The following is a 24,070-nucleotide window of genomic DNA, read 5'->3' on the forward strand; positions in this document are numbered from 1 at the left end:
TTACCATAGAGTTCCAGCACTTATTTCAATTTTTCCTCATGTTAACTTTTAAAACAAAGCATTTCTTTCAAAATGTTTGCTTAATTTTCATTAACCTTCATTATCCACAAATATCGTTACAAATTACTATTTGTTGTCATTCATTCTATTTTTGTCCTCATACAGAAATATCCCCTTAATTGATTATTGACTCTATAAATTATTCTATTTATTAACTATGCACAAAGATACATCTAATTCTTTATATTTAACTATTCTATATTCATTGGGTGTTATTTCCTGAGACCAATTAAAACAATGTGTAAATCTTAGAAAAGTTTTCAATAAAAATAATATCCATGTATGATTATGATTTAATTTTTGTTTAAAAAAAATACTTGTACATACGTAGTTTAGTGTTTATAAACGAGAATGATACACTTTCAAATGATGATGTAATTGCAAAAGTTTACAACAAGAAAACCCAAACGACTATCAGAATAAAATTGAACAGCCGAAGTAATATATTACTAAATTATTATCATAACAGGATTACAGTGATCAAAAAACAAACTAATATGTAAACTATCTTACATTATTTCAAGTTAATCACAGTAGAAAGACTACAAAAAAAGAAAATAAAAACACCAACTAACAAACGTATCCAATGCTCAACACGATAATCTATCTATTAATGATAATGTATGGTATGATTTGTGCTTACAAAAAAAAACAGATTGTGAATGAAACTGAAACCATAAACAATTTGACACTGTACAAGGAGAAACTAAACGAACCATTTTGCCTACCTACTGCTATTATAATGAAATCATATGAAAGTGGCTAATAAAGATTAAGTACACATTGATGGTGAGGAGTGTTCGGAAAGAAAGAAAAAAAACGACTATTTGAACAAAAAGAAATTATCACTTTTAGTTATTATTATCATCATCATGATTATTATTTATTGGTCTGATAGACATTAAACGTCGAATCTCAGCAACGGCAGAACAAAATTGACACCAGATATATTGTAATTCACCATTTAGATTATCACCAGCAAAATTGTTTATAAATTCAATATTGCTCAGTAATCGAGGAGGATTTGCCTAAAAAAATATAATGAAGAATTGGCAAGCGAAAATAAATTCTGTATTACTAATCTATCAACGAAAATTGATGAACTCATATTGAAAAGTATCATGTGTAGTGTCACTTGTTAGTTAACACAACATCATTTGACTGGTATTGCTTTTCGCATTTATGGTAAGGCATATGGATTGGTGGAAAGTCATGATGAAGACCCTATTGGAAAGAAATACTGCTCCGTTATAGTTACCTTTCGTTCTAAAACAAAGCAGCGTGCAGCTATAATAAAAATTTATATGAATTCGAAAACTATGTACAACTTAAATTATGTTAATACATATGTTTTGTAGTTTATAACAAGAACTGATCTTAGTTGGATAATCATAGAGAACTAAGAGGAATCGAGCAGCTGTTTTGTTCTAATATGGGACTTTACAACAGTGCACAATCACGACCTCATCGGAGATCGAAACCAGGACCTTCAAATCTCGGGACGAGTAATCCATATTTCCTAACGTCTGAAGTTCAGTCATTTATTTTATGATTGCTCTACTTAAATTACTATTTATTGTCTGCTATACACTTAAAATTCTAAAAAAATTTAAGTTAAATAACTTTTCATCATTAGATAAATTAAATACCTAATACCGAAGAAAGTGCTTCGTTTTTATTCACGCTACTAGCTATATTAGACAAATCTCATCAAAAGTTATTTGTCACAGTATACGGAAACACAGAGCATTCGTATTTAACCAACCTGATTATCTGATGTAAAATAAAAGTATACCCTACTCTTAAAAACTAATGATAATGCACAATAAACAACACTCTCATAAGTCAATCATATTAATGGTGTTTATGATTAACAATCAGAATCATATGATAAGATTATATACTTTTATTCAATGTTACTTAATAATGTTGCTTATACGGCGATGTGCTCAAAAGTACTTTCATATATTATATGGTATCTACTTAATGAGAATGATAGATGAGATATATATCTAGTAAACATACTTACATGTATAATTAAATAAATGAGCACTGGTAAAAGATCATCTGCACACGGTATTGATGTGGGATTGGCTAGTTGCAAAGCAGCTAAAACATGATTTATTACACGTTTTAAACAACGAAGTTTATCAGATGATGTCTATTTAAGATAGAAAATAGAATGAAAAACCATTCAACATTATAAAAAAGGAATCAAACAGAGAACATAGAGTTATGAGAATGTTAAATTTCCAGTTCTTAAGGTTTTAGTTCATTGGTGTTAATGAAAGGCTCATTTAATAGTATACTTAAATAGTTACATTAGTCCAACTGACAATTCTGTATTCAGTATGAATTACCAAATATAATTCGAATAAACTTTTAAAAGCAGAACTACTTAGTATGTGAATTCGAGCATCGCTTTCTTGAAAAGTTACAACTCTGCACATGCACAAGATCGAAATCTCCCACTAAATTCAATGTCAATCTGCATCAACGCTTAGAATAGAAAGAAGTAGTCGAGCGCGTTCACCGCTTAAATTACAGTGGAAGTTTTATCAACCCCACCGGTTTGCCAACAGACGAATTATCCCTTGGTTTCTTCTGATTTCCTTTAGCTGTGATATAGGCGGGATGTGGTCTGTCAACAAGGAGGAAAGTTTGATGAATGAAAGTCTTATCTGTATTATTTGGTCGCTATGAATAATAGGAGACATTTGTAGCCTGAAATTACCTATCGATAGTTGTCTCCGAAGCATTGTTCGCACGTAATCGAATACTCAGATGAACAATGCTAACGCTAGGCATACAGGCCCAATTAGGTTGAGAATGCTTATCAGCTGAGATGGGTGAGAAATGACAAGCCAAAACCCAACTTGATGTGAATTCCTGGCCAGGGTAACAGTAAGTTAAAAAAAAAAACAAGTCATGCAACAACAAGAAAAGTACCAGTCCCTATAGTCATTGTCTGTTGAAATAAGCTATATAGCGAGGTGTAGATACTCTAATTCGTGTTCTCATGGTAATTGTGACCAGTAGTTAGAAATTTTGGGTGATATCCCTAAAAATCGATCATAGTATATCAGATCCATTTATTCTTTATCTACATCTAGGTCCTGAGTCTTAATGATTTTCGTACTTTTCATTCCTTTTTCTCAAAATATAAGTTCTTTTCTAATCGATTTAGGGCAATATATATTTGGGTTACATTCTACATTGCTTATAACTGACTGAAAACTTTCTGTACATCACCTGAAATTAAACAATATAATATTCAAACCGACATCACATTTAGCTTTAATTATGGGTGTTACCAATAAAACACTTTTTTCTATCGCAACGATTGAATTGATAGTTACCAAAAAAGAAATCATGATTTTTAAGATAAGTTGAAACTAGTTAAATGAAGAACACAGAAACCTACACAATCAACGTAAACGATAGAAAAAAGAATACTCAAACAAATACATACATGATAGCAATCTAATAGTAGAAGTTCATTTTGTACAGATTTTAATGGTAAAACAATATGATATGCATTTGAAATTCGTAATTCTGTTGGTGTTACAGTATTTTGTAAAAATGCCAACTCTCGATGAAATAATCTGTTTTAGAATGAAAGAAACAATAAAGTTATTTACATATAAATATTCAGAATTATAATAAAAACATTAAATTTTAAAGTGGTCTTTAAAATAACTTGATTACATACTGGAATAAGGTTATTTGTTTGACGTATGAAGCTTTCAAACTGGATTTTAGCGTTCAGTTTATTATTGTTAGCAGATGTACTACAAAATTTAAACCCAAGGGATAATGCTTGTAACTCAATAGTTGATAATGTTATGCTTGAGTAATTGAAAACATATTTCTTTGGAGATTCGGGGAAAAGAAGCTTGAGTCTCAATCTGTTTCAAACTTTTCATTAATTTCAAAATCATGTGAATATCCAAGACCATTTTACAAATTATTACACCGTAAGCATATTCATCCAAATCATTGTTCTTTGAAACGTCTTACTTTGAATTATATCAATGAAATTAAGTCTAGAATACCAGAATTGGAACGTTCATATACGTTATTTGATTTGTCAGAAGATCAACGTTTTAAATTCAAAGATTATATCGATATTGTCAGCAAAAATCGTACCGAAGATGTGATTTTGAAATTAATGAAAAGTTTCAAACAGACAGAGACTCGAGCTTCTTTTCCCCGAATCTCCAGAGAAATATGTTTTCAATTACTCAAACGTAACATTATCAACTATTCAGCTACAAGCATTATACCTTGGTCCTAAATTTTGTAGTACGTCTGCCAACATTAATGAATTGAACGCTAAAATAACTTGATTATTAATAGGAATTTTCTAAAAATTAAATCCAGTTTCCCTTATAATTAGTAAAAATCAGAATTAGAACAGTGAATTTTTCAGAATACAATGAATTCATCATCTTAATTTTATGTCTTCTCAATAACTTTAAATGGTTCTAATAAATAATGGTGATCAAAAATAAATTGTCACCGACGTTCTTAACACAATTGATTGTCGAGATAAATATAAAAAATACCTTTTATAGTTGAATTCATGAGTCAATTGAAACTAGACCACCATGGAAAACCTGGAAGCACTAGACGGCCGTTTCGTTTTAGTGTGGGACTCGACAGTCCTACCCGCGAGACTCGAACCAAGGACCTATCATTCTCGCGCGCGAAAGCTAAACCTCTAGAACAATTAGCCGGCATCCAACGATGTTAATGTCTAACTTCAACCAATCCACGAAATCGAGCAACCGTCCATCATTGTTTGCAGTGAGTTACTATCTCACAACAGACCTGGTTGAACTCCACTGGTCACTGTTTCTCACTAGAACTCCAGGAAATGCCTTTTAGATTGCAAATTACCTCATCTATAACAGTATTAGATTTTTGGAATGTCAAATGGCTAGTTATCCATGATTCAAGTCATGAGACATTGAACTTTTATATGATTAAAACCTTATTTTACTCGATTCCGCCAGTATTCCGATTTAAAACGTAATTGTTGTTGAAGATACAAGCGTCCAAAGTCTTTTTGACACGGTAAGTGTATGGAGCTGTAACTTAATGATTAAACTAACCGACAGACTTCGGGTTAGGCATTTCATTTGGTTTATTCTGACTTGGATAACTATGTAGTGTGTTAGTACTTTTCATACAAACACTGATTGATAAACGAGTACATATGCCAGTAATCGGTATTTGAGTATTATGATACATCAATGTATTAAATTAGTAACATAAGCTATAACTTTTTATTTGAACAACTCTAGCAAAAAGTAAAATTTGAATGAAGCACGGTAAACTAAGTAGTATGGGTTCACTTAATCGTCACAGAACTCCCTTGAGATAAGACAAAGAAATTATGCAATTATTTGTATTCATTTAAGTTACGTAGCGTCCAAACATAAAAGACAACGGATGAAAATTAACTGTTAAGCTACTACTGCTCTGCTAGGAATTCTTACATATAACTACCCAGTAGTTGTACATTATGTTTAACGAATAATCAATCGATTGCCAGTCAATGGTTAACAATATTATTTCATTCGACAAAAGATAAATAAAGCACAATACAGTAGACTAGGGAAACGTACTCATCACGTTCCTTCTCTACGCTGGGATTATTAATCCATATTACAAACGGATAGATTTCATCCATAACAAGTCTTTCTAACTGTATAATTGCACTTTCTACATTGTTATCATTTGTAATTGAATTATCCCGCAAAATATTCATTGATAATTGAGATACATCACATTTGTGGAATAATGATAATGATGATGATGATAAATGCGTTGAAATGCAACAATCATTTAGACAAGATTCACGCCATTTACTTTTCATTTTATTAATTAATTGTGTAACAAGTTTTTGTACCATTTCAACACGTAATTTTGGATCACAAGACAATTCATCACTAGTGAATTCTTGATGAAATTCTATGAATAATTTTCTATTTTGATTAATAAATTCCAATAAATTTCTATTGGTAATATATTCTTGTTGAAGGTGTATAGACTGTTGTAACCTTGGAATAAAAAATAAGACACAGAAACGAAAATTAATATTCAAATCAGTAAGCCTGGCACGAAGTTGTGTTACCCCGATTCATCATACTACATTGTAACAATGGTATGAAATTGATGTAATAAACTCCAAAGAAGTTTAAATAATTATAATACCAATGAAAGTGATAAGGACTGAACTTTGAATATAATTCAAGAACAAAGAATTGAAATTAAACAGTAAGTTGACAACGGGAAACGCGAAGAGACTGTCAGTTTATGACATGGGGGTGTAATATGAAAGATAACTTTATAGGACTGGAATATCTCGATTTGTCATAACTTTTCAGATGGAATCCTAGAGATGAGGCAACTCAATGAGGTATTACCAAACATGTCCCAAAATAGAATCCATAGGAGAAACTACTGTAGTTTTCTTTTAAATGTCTCATAAAAGTAAGTGGGACTTCTTTAACTGCAAGAGATCTCACCTAGTTGCATTTTTAGTAATACTCCTTTCTTTTTTTACTTTGTAAAGTTATTTCTTTGTTTTTGTGGGGCATACTTATTTTGAGGTATTGTTACACCAGAATTCATAGGTATCCGATAAAATTATGAAAAATTCAGGTCACTGATCTCAACCACTTCAGTGAAAATTTCACTTCTATAAATTTATGGCGTTTGAAGCGAACGGTACTGGGTTCGAGTCCCAGAGTGAACATCAACTCTGAGATGCAGGTGCGTCCAGCTGACGAGTCCCAAATAGGACGAAACGCGCGTCAAACTGGATTCCACTGTCAGCCACTATTCATCTTCGCTTACAATCCTAGTGAAATAAGGCTATATCGAGGCAATACGCACAGTATGCATATATGCCAATTAGAGACTGACCAGTTACAGTCCTAACACATAGATGGGAAGATTCAAACAAACAATACTGAGTGAATTTATGTACACATAAGTTTTTGATCATCAAAGAAAATTCGCCCCCCCAAAAAAAAGAAGAATATTGTAAAGATACATAGAAAAACAATAAACAAAAACTCTTTACATACCAATCAACAGATAATTGTAAATTTGATTTCAGTTTATTTAATCGTTCATAATCTTTTTTTAACTGTATCCTATAAACTTGTTGTTGTCTAAGATATTGACGAAGACTAGATATTAAACATTTAGTTAATGAATATGATAATGTTTTATCAGTGAAATTGAATAAATGACCATTTTGATTGGAATTATTTTCTGTATTATTTTTATTTACCGGTTTATCATTTATGGTTGAAGAATTAGGATTTAAACAATTTTCAAATAGATTGTTTAATTCTAATAAAATATTTCTTGTTTCAATTAGAATGTTAATTATTGTTGAATTTTGCTAAAGATAGAAAGAAAAAAGATCAAGAAGAGTAAAACATAAATTGATAAGAATTAGTTAAATTTCTTAAGAAGTATAGGATCTGTGACAGTTATGCCACCTAATTCTAGCTAATTTCATTTAAATACATAAATATTGATACAAAGGGGCACCATATATATATGCGCAACACAAATCTCATCTGATTTGTGTAAGGGATGGGATACTGCGCAGGTGCTCAAACCGGAGCAGGTGGTTTGCTTAGGGCGCCACACCCGGAGCCTCTGACCTAAAGGTCTGGTCCACAAGGCAGTGGAGCATCGTAAGGAGATAAAGTCCCATGGTAGCCGATGACCAACGATTGATTCATACACCATTTGTTCCTTCAGGATACTGGAGCCTATGTGCATCATTGGCTTGGAATCAGGGTTTTCCAACTCCCCTAGGTGGACTTTTTGTGTCCGTTAACCCGGTTAAAGCGCCGGACATTCTAGCTACAAGTTAATCAAAATATTGCTGTAACATAGTGAATTCAACAAAATACTATTCAATTGAACTTGTACTATCCTTCCAATAACTATAGATCAAATTATTAAAATTATTGAGACAACAAAGAATCAAAGGATTATTTTTCCGCTTGAACTAATGAGAATAAGTGAAATAGAGAATAGATATTATTTAAAAAATCTTTACATCAATTGTTTCGGGTAGCGTTTTTTGGAAATAATGTATTTTCCAACTATAAAACTTTAGAAAAATTGATTCGATAGGGTTGTTCAAATACAACGCTACATTTTGTGTACTAAAATTCCAAGGAGAGAGCTACGGTAAAAATACAATTGATATTCGAAAAATTAATATTTCTTTTGCAACAAAAATTGAACTTGGATACAAGAGTACTTTTGAATTTAATTAACACCATAAATAACAATTTATCTCATTTAAAAAGCACAGATCCATACACTAGTCTTTTCACTACTTTTTGTAAGGGCTACTTAATTTTCTATAACGATAAATATGAAGAGAAGGTTCGAATCCGATATATATATATATATATAACTGTTGAAAAACAGTTGCTTTATCTACTAAAGTATTGAACACATGAGCAATCGATATCTAATTGATATGCAAGTGACTAAAAGTATAAGATGAGCTGTTCTTAGCACAAACTACCAAAACACAAGTCAACCAAATACTACAGAAAGTCAGCATAATTTAGAGATTGAATTTTTCTGAAGACAATTTAAACAAATGTATTTCAGTGAAGCTATAAATGTAAGGCATCGGATACTGAATAAGTGATTTCAGATTTGAGCGCTCGCTGTGGGACCTTAAGATAATGAGTGTGATCCCCCTGTGAGGATGTGGGTACGCACCGATGAAGAGTCCCATACTAGGACAAAACAGTTGTCTAGTAAATTATTTATTTTAACTGGAATCAGCTTGTAATGTGAACCATGAGACGTAGAGAAACAAACATTAAAAACAGCTAAGAAATGTTGGCTGAAACGAAACGAACCTGTGTACCATATAGTCCAGCTAGCATTAAATTTAACAAGGAGAAAAAGATTTGGTTCTCAGTAAATACACCAGTTATATCTTGCGATTGTCGAGGTAACAATCGATTATCACACGTCATTTGCCATGTTGACTTAAGTTTTTGAATAGTATTCAAAGCGATAATATTTAATTGTGAGTTAGAGAAAATCTCTTGTAGACCATTTAAGGCTAAATTAAACAAATGAGGAATTGATTTGCATGATTGCGAACAAACAGGAGATAATGAATACGATGATGATGACGAAGCAGACGATGATGATGATAATTGCAATGAAGGGATAGAAGAGAAATTTTTGTCCGAACTATTTACATTTCCAACACTAACAGCAGTATTATTATTGACCATTTTGTTGGAATTTGAAGTACTGGGGATTTGTTTGTCGTGATGAGAATACTGAGAATTAGAATTATGATTAAAAATTGATTTGTCTGGTGAAACAACTTTTGTTTGTCTACGATAACGTTCCATCATTTCATCGACAGTTTCTTCTAAATAAATGAAGGGATTAAAAAAAACACGAAAACTAACAACTTGTTTACATGAACATTTTAAATAAAACACTGAATAAGAGTAGTTACTACTTCAATATTTGAATTATTTGGCTTATTAAGAATTAGCTGTAATTTAAACCTTGCGATTTTGAGTCAATTAACCAAAAGTTATCATGCTATAGCTTCAAGACCTGAAGACTACGATAATGAAGAGTCCTAATCTAAAAAAGCAGTAATTTTTCAACGAATGACATTAGTTGCTTATCTCAAAAAATCACCTTCTTGCAGGACATTATCGGTCGGTTTCAATCGCTATGTTAAAGAATATATCAAAATAAATGCTATGATTATATGATGCCCACTAAACGTTAACATTTTCAAAACCATATTTAACAACAAAAGTAATAATCACTTGATTGAGTACTGTATATAGTTTGGTGTAAAATGAACCAAAGAGACTGAGGGTCGAAGTTCCATTTCTAAATTGATTATAATACTTCAGAATAACCTCCAACGGAGAGGCTGAAATCGACTAATTGTCTACAAGTCCGAAAAATTTGGAAGGTGACCGGTTGTTGATATTGAGAGAAGTTTTGCTATTGAGTTATAAAGTAATAACTAAGTGTTTGTTCAGTTTTGACATTACTGTAAATTATATACGCGTTTTTGATAAACATGAATGTATCTTTATAACAACAATCGTTATTCTAATATGTATCACTGGAGATAGTATTCGGTATAATTCAGATTGCTTTCTTTTCCAAATTTAAATAGTTAGCAGTCGGTTAAAGTTAATAATGATTTATTAACTTGCTTACATCACCAAGGTGTACCTAGAGTTTAAAAGAGATTAATGCTGGGTTTGAGCTCAGGTTACCTAGAATGAGATGCTAATATTGAGCTATTCACGCCACGACTACCTCCCATAGGACTGGGATATTTACATTGATCCGTAACTGAGTATTGGCCAACGTTATGTTTGTGTAATCCTTAACGCTGATTGAATTTTATGAATCAATTTGTAATGGAAAACAACAATGAAATAGATAGAAGGACAGTCACAGGATTCTTAGCAATTACCTTTTCTCATACTGTCATCTTCACATTGACTTGAACTTTGTGATTTAACAGCTAATTGCTTCGATTGATTAGAATTTGGCAAAAAGGAAGTAGATGATGCACTTAAATGTTGTTGATTATCATGTGATGAATAAGTTCCTGATTTCACAGAAACTGACTCCATTAAATCCGGAAGAAATGAATACTAAATTAAGGGGATATAGAAGCACAAAATGTGAATACAATTAGTAATAAGATATATTATATGCAATAGAATATAAACTTGAATAACTCAAAGGGACATTATTTTATTAGCTGACTAGTTAACTAAAATTATCTTGATGCACAAGATCAACTCCATTTAGATGGCAAAATTATCTCAACAATATACAGTAAACAAAACTCATATCACTGGGTTGGAATATTAAACGGACGCTTTGATTTCATGTTACCGTTACTGTGAAGTAATTTTAGAATAGATATTACCTCGGAACTGCAGTCAAGATTATGATTAGAGGCGCAATTTATGATCAAGTATTCAGCTTACATCCTGCTAAGATTTTTAATTGGTCTACAGTAATTCCTAAATACGAAAGATTCGGATATCGCTCTAATGTAAAATTGGATCTACTCAAACTTAATGGAGTAGAGAACCGGCAAACAACAATTTAAGAATAATCCCCAACCCAATGGAAAACAGGAGTTCAGGAGAAGCTGGATATCGAAAAGGAAATGGCAGTGGAGCAACTCTGTATATATAGGGACCAATAATGACATTAGAACACAACAAAATCAAATTAAATAACGGCAAAAGTCAATATGGAAAGATTTATTGGGAAAATGTTATTACGGTTATTATTACAGGAAAGAAATGTCAATCATCAATAAGAGACAAGATAATCTAAGACCTCCTTAGCACATATACATGATCTGAGTACATAAAAGTTACTGATACTACCCGGCTAACAGAACCAAAATAAGCGAAGTAAAGATATAATCTGCAATCCAACGGTTAAGATATAAATACTTTTAAATTTCAGATTTTGACATGTCGCGTGATAATGGACAAAGACGAACAGCGATTCCATAATCTGTAATATGAATATCTATAATGTATTTATGATTTCATTGTGGACTCTACTCTATGTGTACATTTCTAGCATATATGTTCAGTAAACTATTGTTTGGCCTATTAACTGATGTGTAGTTATTAGTTGTGAACTGTACATTTAGGTATAACGTGATCCAGTTTATAAATAATGTATGCAGTTGAAGTGCTATCCGGGAACATGAAAATATCATACTTCCGCGTTACAACCGATATTTTGAGAAAATAAACTCAATCATTCCAAATGCAACAACAGTACTGTCGGTAGGTGTAGACTACCTGGTTGGTATTCGCGAGATGATAGCAATCGATGGTTAGAGACCTTGAATGACATGGCGCAAAATCGTTTGCAATGACGAAGGTGCATCCACTCTTTGTGTTCTATCAAATTCGAATCTTCTGAATTCTTCACGTCCCTATCCTTTTTCTCTTTCCAAATTTATTTTACTGTATTATACTCCTTCAATAACATCTTCAAACCCTAATCTTTCACACAATGCTTATACTCTTACTACTTCTACCTCTATGGGATTTGAATCGACAACTTCATCTCTGTGCTAATGTGGTATGGCAACTCGAACTGATGTACGTACGTACGAAGTTCTACGTTGTGACTGATTGACTGTTTATATTTGTCAATTAAACTACGTAAAAAAAGGCACACAAAGAAAAATCATAATTCACTACTGAATATACACTAATACATATTTATATTGATAAACTATATACATTTTCATTTGATTAATAGATTTTTATGGTGCAACTAAGTGCCATTTTATTGAGAAAATCTAACATGAATAATAATGTTGATCAAACTCATACAAATGCGATACATAGAGAAAGGTTCACAAACAAACATGTTATAATACAACATGTTTAATTAACATAATTTTCTACAATGACTTTTTTCATTTAGAAAAATGCATAGTGATACACACTTGATATAGACATTTAGTTTTACAGAGATAAAACAATTAGCATAATAATTCTTTGATAAAAAGAAACAAAGTCATATATAATTAACATGATAAGAAGGATTTTATTTAATTTCTATGTTTGTTTGGTTTTCATATATTCAATTTACCATAACTGTTGAATAATCATTAATTAGAAACAGTGCAAAATAAGACGGATTTTTTTATGGAAAAAGTTTTTTCGGAACTTCCCAATAAAATAGATTATAAATGATAGTTTTCGGGGAGAAAGTTCTGGTCACTCAGTCAGCTACAACGTAGGACCAGGTACATTTATGCATCTGTCCAAGTTGCCATACCTTGTTAGCACAACAAGATGAACACCAAATTCATAGAAGTAGTTAATTTAGTGGTGGTAGTATATAAAAGATAGGTTGTATATAAGGATATAGTACAGGAAGGAAGAGAGATATGAAGCAATTTTAATCTCAAGGTTTAAGGGAAGATAAAGAATGTATACACCTACGCCATTGTGATCGATTCTGAGCCATGTCACCTAGAGTCTCCAACCATTGGTCACGATAGTCACGCCGACCCCAACCAAGTAGTCTGCATCTACCAACATGGCTTAGACTACAAGTTAGTGACTACAAGCACTGATGCCACGTGCTGGTTTGGCCGCCCCTAACTCTCTTCCAACCATCCCCTACACTAGTCAGAATAGCGCGTCGTGGTAATCGGTGTTCAGGCATACGTAACACATGGCCTAACCATCTCAGTCGATGAAGATTCATGACCTCATCAACTGATTTACCATCATTCTCTAGTACCCTGTGTCTAAACTCACTATTACCTCTAACAGCACTCAAGAAAGTTTTAGTATTATAACACGTTAAATAAAGATAAATGGTAATCGATAATTATGTATACCCAACCATTATTTATCTTGAAATGTAACGATAATAGTGTAGAAATAAATTGGGAATGAGCTTAAAGCAATAAATTAAAAAGACATCACACTAGTTCGTATAGTAGCTGACTGTTAAAATGGACTAGATGATGCATATATCTTGATTGAAGTCTATGTAAAAACCAAAAGGAGAGGTCGAAAGCACAGTAAAGAGGATTTATTCATACTTTACTTTAAACCTAGATTTACTTTTAATCCCTCAGTTTATTAGTTTTTCGAACCTAGTCTTTTCATAATTATAGGCCTTAATTTGATATCTGTCTTGTTAGTTTTTGTTATAACTTGTCGCCACCAATTGTTATATGTTGTGGCTGAGTGCCCTGTTATGTATAACGTGACGATATAGTCAGTTAGAATGCAGTGAATTATCGATTGGGCAAATGACACACGAAACCCATACAAGCAGTCTAGAGTACTTATCGGTCCTACTTTCTGCCTAGCCCAGCCAGTTAAGTCCACAACACCAATAACAGCCTCTACAATATCAATCATTATATTCCAAACATACTGGGTTTATATTACCAGTCAAACAGACCACATCGTACCATAAAATAGAAAATAACATTTGTACAAGATTCAACTAAATGTGGCAGGCAGCAATTAATAGACTGGGTATAACTCAGGAATAGTAAATTGTATAGTAATAATCTATGGGTCAAAATAAAACTCATAATAAAAGGAACATGAACATGAATAGTTAAGTTACTTAACAATTATACAATAGGAAATATACATATCATATTGGTTCATAAATAGTTCTCAAAGGTTACCATTCATAAGTCTCTTTGGGATATAACAGTTTTATCTCGCTGTGTTGACATGATGTAGCAACCTAGGTCAAGACACATTTACGCCACATCTTGCGCTAATTATGAGAAACCGACTAACACTTACAAAGAATAAAATAACTAGAAGCATTTTGTACTTTACCCACCTACCTATCTGAACTGTTTTAAATATGATTGAATCCTGGTGATAATGTTCAAGAACAAGTATTATACATTATTAACAATTTTCATAAAAAAGTTTAGTTTAAACTAATCTCATTTACGATAGCATAAACTACTACATACAGTTGTTCATGATAAAATAAAAAAACATTTCAGGCTGTACGGAACAAAATAATAAATTTCAACTTATAGATTATCTGAAATAATTAGGTCAAACTGTTGAAACTTGAATCATAACCAGATTAATAAAAGAGGAACTACAACAACAATCGGGAAGAATAAGTTAAACGAATCTAAGTTTATTAATTGATCATTTGGTTCGCTAATCTTTTGATCAGTGGATCATCGATTTGAACACCTAACTTAATTTAAGCAGTAAAGGCACCACATACAACGTAAGACCAACAAATCTATAAGTTTCATTCTGTGATAGAAAATTTATTGTATTATAATTTTGATTATCAAGCTACCAGTATTTCTTAAGATGAGTAGTAATTCAATGAAAGGTTAGCAACATATTATTAAACTGAGGATTTAGAAATATGAAGAACGAATGCAACTATACCATTAGACTTTGAGCTGTTATTTGATCTTTCCAATGATCAATTACGAATATCTCAAAAACCATACTTAAGAAGCATTTACTTACTAGTATGCCATACACCAACAGTCGTTAGCTTTATAATTTTTATCTTATGCTTTCATTTGATAACTGATACAGTTGGCCAATCGGAAAAAGAGAAATGAGTAGGGGAAGTTGATATGTTACCCCGACCAGAAATCGGCAAATGAAAAGTGTATGTGATTAACTACAGAATGGCTTTATTTTTCATGGAATAAGACATTACTCACTGATAAGCTTAATTTCCTAAGGAAAGACACGTGTTTATGTAAATGAGTATATGTACATGTAAATTGGTTTAACCCAATAATAAACCTTTCTCACTATTCGTTTTTGGATTCAAATAGCCGGGCTTATGAATAGGGAGAGTGTGCATCAGAGCATCAAAACAATCACCCAAGTTAACCATTGTAGAGCATGAGATAGATCATAAATATTTATGTATAATACATTTCCTATTGGTTATATAACCGATGAAGTTCCGCAATATATTCTTTATATAATGATAATAATAATAATAATAATAATAATAATAAAAGTTGAAATAAACTATAGAAATAACAAATAATTTGAAGGGGATAAAAAATTGGTACTGCAAACAGAATAAAAACATTTTAATAATTATAAATTATTATCATAAGCAATTATTATGCAATTAAGTATACGAACAGTTTCTGGCTTCATTCGGTGGATGACATTTCTATATCATATACAGTGAGTAGATAACTGACTATTAAAAAAGGACATTAAAAAGCCGGTTTCTATAGGTGTTTGACATTAATATTCCTAAAATTCTGTAAGTTATGAACGAAAAGGTGAACGAAACATGAACGAAAAGGTGAACGAAACAACAGTAACCTACTTAGAAGTGGGCATATATGCATATATATATATATATATATATATATATATATATCATAACTTAACGTATGCATTCAATGAGAAAATAGAGACAAGAAGGATTGAAATAAACAGATGGTTACTGAATTATCACCGAATAAATATAAACATAGATATCTACAAAATAGTAGGAATAACACCTTTTATCATTATAGTTAACATACAAGATTAGACTGGGATTCATTGTATTGAGTTGATGGATGGCGATGTTTGTCAATACTTGAATTACCTGATATCCGTGGGCGTCGAGCCATAAGATCTGGAAAAAAGGATAAACTCCATTTTAGAGAAAAAAAATATTCGATTAGGTTTTCACAAACTGTCCAACAAGCCATGTATATGATACTTGAAGGCATCATGTATATTCGCTTGATGAAAGGTAAACTTTGCAGTTAAAGGATCTGAATCTAAGATGTAAATATCATCGGTTACCATGGAACTTCATCTCCTTACGTTGCTCTACTGCCTTGTGGATTAGACCTTTACGTCAAAGTCTCCGAGTGTGGCCCCCTGAGAAAACCACCTGCTTCGGTCTGGGCACTCGAGCAGTATTCCAGCCCTCACACAAGTCGAATGATTCATGTGATGCATATCTATTTGGTGCCTCCTTGTTCCAATGTTTATGTGCTTAAACAAATAATAAATTAGGATGGATTTGATTATTACGCTAAATGGAAATATAAAAAACAATTTTATATGTGCTGATTGTGCTAAATAATAAGTTCGATACAGAAAACGTTTGAAATATTGGCTGCCTAGAATACCTCCAAACTTGCCTAATCCTTAAGAATTAAATCTCGGATGAAAGTGAAAGGTGATAAGTATTATTTGTATCACTAATAAAGAGTTCCAGAAGTTGAGGTTCTCTAAGTGTTATCATTGTTTTGCTAATAAACGACCCAGCTACTCCTATTGCTTAGTATTCTTTACACAATGACACTCGACAAGACCCCAAAATCAGAACACGTTGAACAGGAATGAAATTGTATTCAAAATAACAAGGGTGGGTGAACAGCAATCAATGGTTAGAAAAACGTTCATATATTTATAGTATATGCATAAGAAGCTTCTAGATGTTTACTCCAATAATTTTCCAAAGCTGATTGGTTTAGAATTAGCCAATCAGTGTGCGCCATCACGATCATGCACATAACATGCCTTAATCCGGTTTATTTCCCGCTAACACTAAGCAATTAATACGTATAAGTATTCTATTTATTAAAAGTAATCAAATACCCAAGTAACCAATTTTAAACTCATTGTAACAACTTCCTAAAATACTAGAGACAACTTCTTGAATATGATTAGTGAAATGTAGTCGTTTCTGACCTAATAAAGTAATGTCAACATAATATCTAAAACGACGAAGACAGAATAGCAATCACATTCAATGACCATGACCGGCTGAGAGAAGAAATTCGCCATTATTGCGAACTAATGATACAGTAACACGGATATACCCTTACTAGGTCTAGTAATTACTCACCTACCACACGATTTTTGAAAATCATATCGGGATGAAATTTGACCCGTTTATTAATCACTTATTTGATGCTACTGTCTTAATGGAAAACAATATAATAGACCATTGGCATCACCGTTTTAAAAACATTCATTTTCCACAAAATCATAAATACAAATTTTCATACATACCTAATTTTCCCATTAGACGTGAAAAACTCTCTTTTAGAGTATGTGCACCACCATGGAGACGATATGTATTCATATTGCGCCGTTCATCATCTGTAGACGATCTAAACTCACCATTGACTTTTTCACAAGCATTACATGAGTTATCTATTTTAGTGGACATTACAGATGAAGCATGGTGATTAGAGTTTACTGCAGAATCCAATGATACAGAACAATGATGATTTGAATGATCAGAATTGATAGGTTGTGATAATCCGCCAAGATTATCCTATTTGGTTAAATATCAAATAAAAAAACTTCCATATATGATTTCAAAGCAGTATTGTTGAAATTGTGGAATATTGACTGTTTTTAAATGATGGAATCAACAAAATTGATTATGGTATTTATAGATTTAATTCAGAATTGTATTAGGTGTTCACATTCTCTTCTAACAAAGTTCTCTTCATGTTATTTGCGCTATGGATGAATTAAGTTAAATGGGTAGTGGTCATGCACTATTATTATATGCCCACAAATACTACTAAATGAGAGTTCGCCATATTAAACTGAAAACAATTTAGAATCAGATTAAATAAGGACTAATAAAGTAAGTAGTATACCGGATATGAATTAATTACCTGACACTGAGAGGTAGTCGGAGAACTCCTCATAATTACAGGATGGATAGAATCATTAAGGACATGTAAATTATTTTCATTTTCTTCTACATTTATTGCATCATTCAATGGGGAGCTGGAGTGAACTCTCGGCTGGGTTTCCCTGTTATCCGACTCTGAAGGAACGTTTGCTGATCGAAAGTTATTATTCTCAGAAGATTCATTGATCAACGACTCAGGCATAGGTGCCCTTCTGTGATGATGACGATGACCACGCCGATGAGAAACACGTGTCACACTGTGACTAGAAAGACGTCTAACAGCTGCGTCTGGATTTAAATTGGATTGTGAATTTGAAAATTCTTGACCAAGATCAGTATATTCTGTATCCGATGGAAGTACGTCAGTAGACCATGTATCACTAACAGTAGATCTGGTTTCATCTAAACATGTGAAATATATTTACCATAAATCCCAATGATGATAACATCAGTTATCATGATGTGATAAAGGACTATATGATTTCATACAAATAACTTATAAAATAGTACGTTTGTTTTATCACTCGGAGAATAGGGGGTAAATATATGAACATATTTTTTATATTCAATTTGGACAACATCGGATACCAGTCAAATCGCAATACTAATTACTACAAACTTATCAAATATAGTACAATAACTTGGATTTTGATTAAGTGTGGTGCATATGTATTTGGTGCCTCCTTGTACCAATATTTGTATTTAGATAAGCAAATAAATAAATAGCATAGAAAGCTCTTTCTACAAAGTAATAGTTTTGATTGGTGCATATTGGAGGTAAGTGCTAACATACCTGTGAAACAGAAATTTAGATTAACTCATTCACCAGGTACTCGCGTATAACCCACACTCCAAGTGTGGGGTCTAACTAAATGCTATCTGGTTGTTTAAAGAGACGTAGGTGGAGCGGGGTTTGAACCTAAGACTTAGTGGCAGAAGGTTGGACGTCTTAACCACTAAGCTATCTGTGAAATATAATCGGTTTGGGCGAGGGTATACCATAGGTAAAGTTACACTCAACGTAGAACCAAGCAAATATGTGTACATCGGATTATGTTGCCACATTCCATAAGAATAGTAATAAGAAACTGTCAAAGCAAATTCCAGAGTAGTATTGATAGCAAAAGTATTGGTAGTAATAGAAAAGATTGAGCATTAGAGATTTGATTCAAAGAAATATGGATTAGTAAAACGAACAGATATATAAGGTAACTTATAAACCCAGAATCTAAGGAAAGACAAACAGTGAATACACTTGCGCCAATACGAACGATCCTTATCTATGTGGTGAAGTGCTACAATTATCTGTTGCTGAAAAAAATGACAACGGAATTCCAACTACTGAATTATCAATCACGTAAATCGAGGAAAAGTGGATTGAACAAAAAAATATGCTTGGAGATATAAATTGTAACAAACTAATATTATTACAGGAACCAAGATAAACTGGAGAGAAATGGAAAAGCCAGTTTATTCTAACTTGACACTCTAAAATAACTTATTGACCGACCTAATAAAAGTTTTTATGTTGTAGAAACTAACAGATCATCAATGAACCATTGATTGTAAAACCAAGGTAAAACGGACCTGTAATTCAAAATTACAAGCAAGTAATCGTTTTCACTCTCAACCTAAACAATTCCATAAGTCAAAAATTCTTCCTTTGGAGACACTTCTTCCTATACTACAGCTACTTAATAAAGAACTTATGAAGAGATGAGAGGTGCAATTTAATTCCGTAACGATAAAATAGGTTCATGAATAAATAACGTATATATTTAAACAGATACATAAAAAAGCATTACTTTCTGTCATTCGATTCGGAGGTAAGTCAAATTTATTAAACTTTTCGGTAACGTCTGGTGTGCAATGTCTTTGAAACATTGTTGACGGAAATTCATTAGGGCCACATCTTGTAAGTCCTAAATGAGTTGTGTTGGATGGCAATGCTGTTCCAGTAGGAAGGATAATACCAGATTGAGAAAACATCGCTGATACACGATAATTATTTTCCGTACCATGGATATTTGGTTGAGCCAATTGGCCCCCACGAGACGTTGTACTGGTTAAAGATAGCGGTGTCACACGACCAGATATATTTGCTGATGAAAGAGGTAGATCAGAAAGAGCATCTTCTTCATCTCTTGGATAACTAGACTGTTCATCAACTTGTGTTTCAATTTGATCACTATTAATATCAACATCTTGAGACTCAACATTTTCAGGAATTGGATCCGGAATAACATCTTCGCCTAAACGTACTCCACATGATGAACATGTTAATAAACTAGACTGTTCATCAACTTCTCTAACATCATTATGATCATGTGAATTTTGGTATGACTGTATGAATGACGAATTTAGATGACATGAAGAAGAAGCAGTACTATGCTGAGAAACTGCCGCTCCTATTAAACCGCTATCACTGTCATTGTCACTTGATGCGCTATCCACTGAAAAACTAGGAGTACCTATTTATAAATAATAAAGAAGAAATAAAATTTAATTATGTTGTCTGAAATGTGTCGTCATTGCTCTTATATACATATCGACTTTGTTTTGTCAGCTGTCCTATTTCTTATACTTGTCAACCGAGAACCACTGCAATCCCCACAACACAAAATAAGAACACGGAAGACTAGTGCAATTAACACTTATCGATTTTCCCAAAACACGTCTCTAAACAAGTCCAAAATCACGTCGTGATTAGCCCAAACTACAGTCGTATATGGACTAATTTCGACATACAATAATAGCACATATAAGAGAAAACATACATAGTTACTGTAAGAATACACTGAACATAGTTTACCGGAATCGATAAAGGGAATATATGTGTCAAACTGGATGAAAGTTCACATTTGTCATATTGAACGAAGTTTACACCTGTCACCCTGGCCGAAGTTCCTAATGAATTCAAACAAAAACTATTGACGTAAATTAACGTCACCTTTTTATTCCGTCAAATAATCCTGTAGGGTTTCTATCAACAAAATCTTCTGGACAATCTTGAACTTCTATCCATGGTTGATAGGAAAGGAACGAAAAAAAGAGAAGCAACCTTGTTTAGTGTCACTGTAGTTGGAGTTACAAATCGTTAGTTTGGTGTGCAGACGTATCACGCTGCGATCATAATATTTTTGAGCGGAATAAGTACTGGTATGTTTTTTGTATCAAATGGTTTAATTTTATGTCAATTTATGCTATCGATAATGATTAACACTGCGCACATGAGACTTCTACGCTATCAAAGATATAGACCAAGATGAATTAATTGATACTGTTTTCGACATCGTAACTGATATATTAGCAGCAACTTTTTTAAAACTCAACACTATATATACATTTACATTCGCGAACCTTGGGACTCACCTTGACCTTCAGTATCCTGATTGGAAGTACTTGTAAGAAGTTTTTGAGAGTGCCGACGTACACGGTGAGCTGGAAGTGAAGAGATTCCAGCAGATGCACATAAAGAAGTAAGTGAAGAACATCGAGGTTGAATTGTAGGTTTATCATCACTACGTAACATTTTATTTGATACAGGTATGGAAGAAACGAAATCTAAATTCGATTTATGTCCATCAAATTTGTATTCTCTTTCGGTTAATGGATTAGAATGGTTGATTAAACCAGACTGAAATAGATCGATTGAACTACACCTAACAACCGAAGGATGAACAGAGGACCTTTCTTTAACACACCTTGTTTCTGATATTTTAGATTGAACCATAAATCCATGGTCAGGTATAAGACTCGAATTTTCAAATCCTCGAACTTTCGTAACAAAAAAAGGAAAATTGTAAAAAAGATATGTTAAATGATTTCATCATTGATGCCATTCAACTATCATTTGGCAGTACATATAAAATCAATTCCATTATGTAAAAAGTGTGTATCAACATTAAGTACTCGATTCCATATATTTAAGATGTCGACATCTCAATTTTTTGATACATTTAGTTACCTAAGTATAGATATTTTTCAAACACTGACTACAAAGGGCGATAAACAAAATACGTTCTGTTTTTTATCCGGCCTCAACAAATACAGAAATAAAAGGGCGAACCATTGACTAAGACTTATTAAATCCACATGGGAACAACAAAGTGTAAGCTTTCTGTGTATGAATACATTCCGTGTGTTTATTGGAAAAAAGGTAACAAATTAACATACAAGTAAACAAATACGGTGGTTGTGATGTTAAAAGTAATAAAATATGGGGGACAGCATGAATTAAGCAACATAGTCGACAGAGTTCAGTTGATAACCTAGAGGTCATTAGTTAAAACTGCACGATGACCTAGATCTTTGCTCAAGCATAGTCATTATCGATGTATTAAAAATCCAAATATCGAATGAGAAAGTAAACCCAATAAGTTAGTTCCGTGAGACCTAAACACTTTTAACACCTTTTCTGTCACGATCGAATTTGTATTTCCCATAGATGTAAACCACGGATGTTAGATTATCTTTGATACGTTTTTTACAATGTTTCGTTACATTATCTGCAGTGGGATTAACAATATGCATCAGTATATGTCCGAAGAATTCTGACAAAATATAGCATATGCTTGCGAAATAAACTACGAAAATTCAGCCATCTCCCTACACACCCCTATGCTAATAATAATTATGTACTCATTGGTGATTAACTTCGAGATGAGACTGTAGGAGTTCTAATGAGAAGCCGTGACTAGTGGAGTTCAACTACGTCAGGTGTGAAAAAATCACTCATCACAGGCAGCGGAAGATGGCCAAACAATATCGATAATTATATGAGATTAAACATAGATACCATTGGATTTCGAAACAGCGATCTAGAGGTTAAGTGCTTGTGCGAGAGACTCAACGTCCTGGTTTCGAGCTCCGGCACAGTCATGGACGTGCGTTGCTGAAGAGCCCCATACTAGGATGAAAAAGTCAGCGAGCGTTTCCTGGTTTTAAATAATTGTCTAATTGGGATCAATTCGTGACGTAAATTATGAAGGTTCAACAATCTCCATAAATTCGCTATACTAATATTCTTATGTTCACTTCCAACACTTAAGTAGAATAGTAGATATATAATTCTTACTTGCCATTTCCTGATTATTGTAAAGTGTTTATACTTCGCGACATAAAGTCTAGAACAAACTGGATTCAGAAAACGTTTTAAATTCCAAACCACTTTAAAAAGTAACTGCTTTGGCAAATGCTTTAGGTAGCAGTAACAAAGGAATTCGAAATTAACAATTGATCAATAAGAGTATATGCGAAATGAAAATACACCTCCGTTCTCGTAATACTATAAAGCTTAAGGAATCCGGATAATATTGCTAACCCCAACCCCCACAAAATAAATTAGTACTTGATTTACATCCACGCGATAGCTGTGATCAATGGTTGGAAACGATGGGCGATATGGATCAGAGTCGGTCACAGTAGTGTCGAAGCATTTAGTTTTTAACTTCCCATAGATCTTGAGATTCAGTATTCATTCATACATACCTAATCAGTTCGTCTTCTTCAGTTATAATCTCAACGTTCAGTATTTATTACTATCATCGCTACTACAGTTATTTAGATCCCCTTGTTGTTCGTTATGCTAATTCCATTTCATCGTGTTGACATAGTTTAGCATCTTGGGCAAACACGTATTAATGCTAGGCTCTACATTATGACTGACTGATTGATTTATATTTACGTCATGTAAAAAACCCTAGACTAGAAACAAGTAAAGATATCATAAGAAAGGAAA

The 24,070-nt window shown here is 32.7% G+C and overlaps 1 protein-coding gene across 1 annotated transcript; it reads right to left on the reverse strand.

Moving 5' to 3' along the window:
- Positions 1-574: 574 nt before the first annotated feature.
- Smp_129990 (rab GDP/GTP exchange factor, putative) lies at positions 575-23,414 on the reverse strand (the record flags this gene model as incomplete). The annotated part of the gene is made up of 16 exons (XM_018790785.1): positions 575-602; positions 961-1,088; positions 2,090-2,221; positions 3,533-3,665; positions 5,694-6,128; positions 7,161-7,483; positions 8,982-9,190; positions 9,326-9,511; positions 10,595-10,778; positions 16,202-16,296; positions 17,691-17,958; positions 18,311-18,732; positions 20,136-20,783; positions 21,703-21,992; positions 22,035-22,107; positions 23,408-23,414. 16 exons carry the CDS (start codon positions 23,412-23,414, stop codon positions 575-577), a joined length of 3,561 nt encoding a protein of 1,186 aa, XP_018646022.1.
- Positions 23,415-24,070: the final 656 nt, after the last annotated feature.

The sequence above is a fragment of the Schistosoma mansoni genome, assembly GCF_000237925.1.
Source record: "Schistosoma mansoni, WGS project CABG00000000 data, supercontig 0037, strain Puerto Rico, whole genome shotgun sequence".
Classification (NCBI taxonomy): domain Eukaryota; kingdom Metazoa; phylum Platyhelminthes; class Trematoda; order Strigeidida; family Schistosomatidae; genus Schistosoma; species Schistosoma mansoni.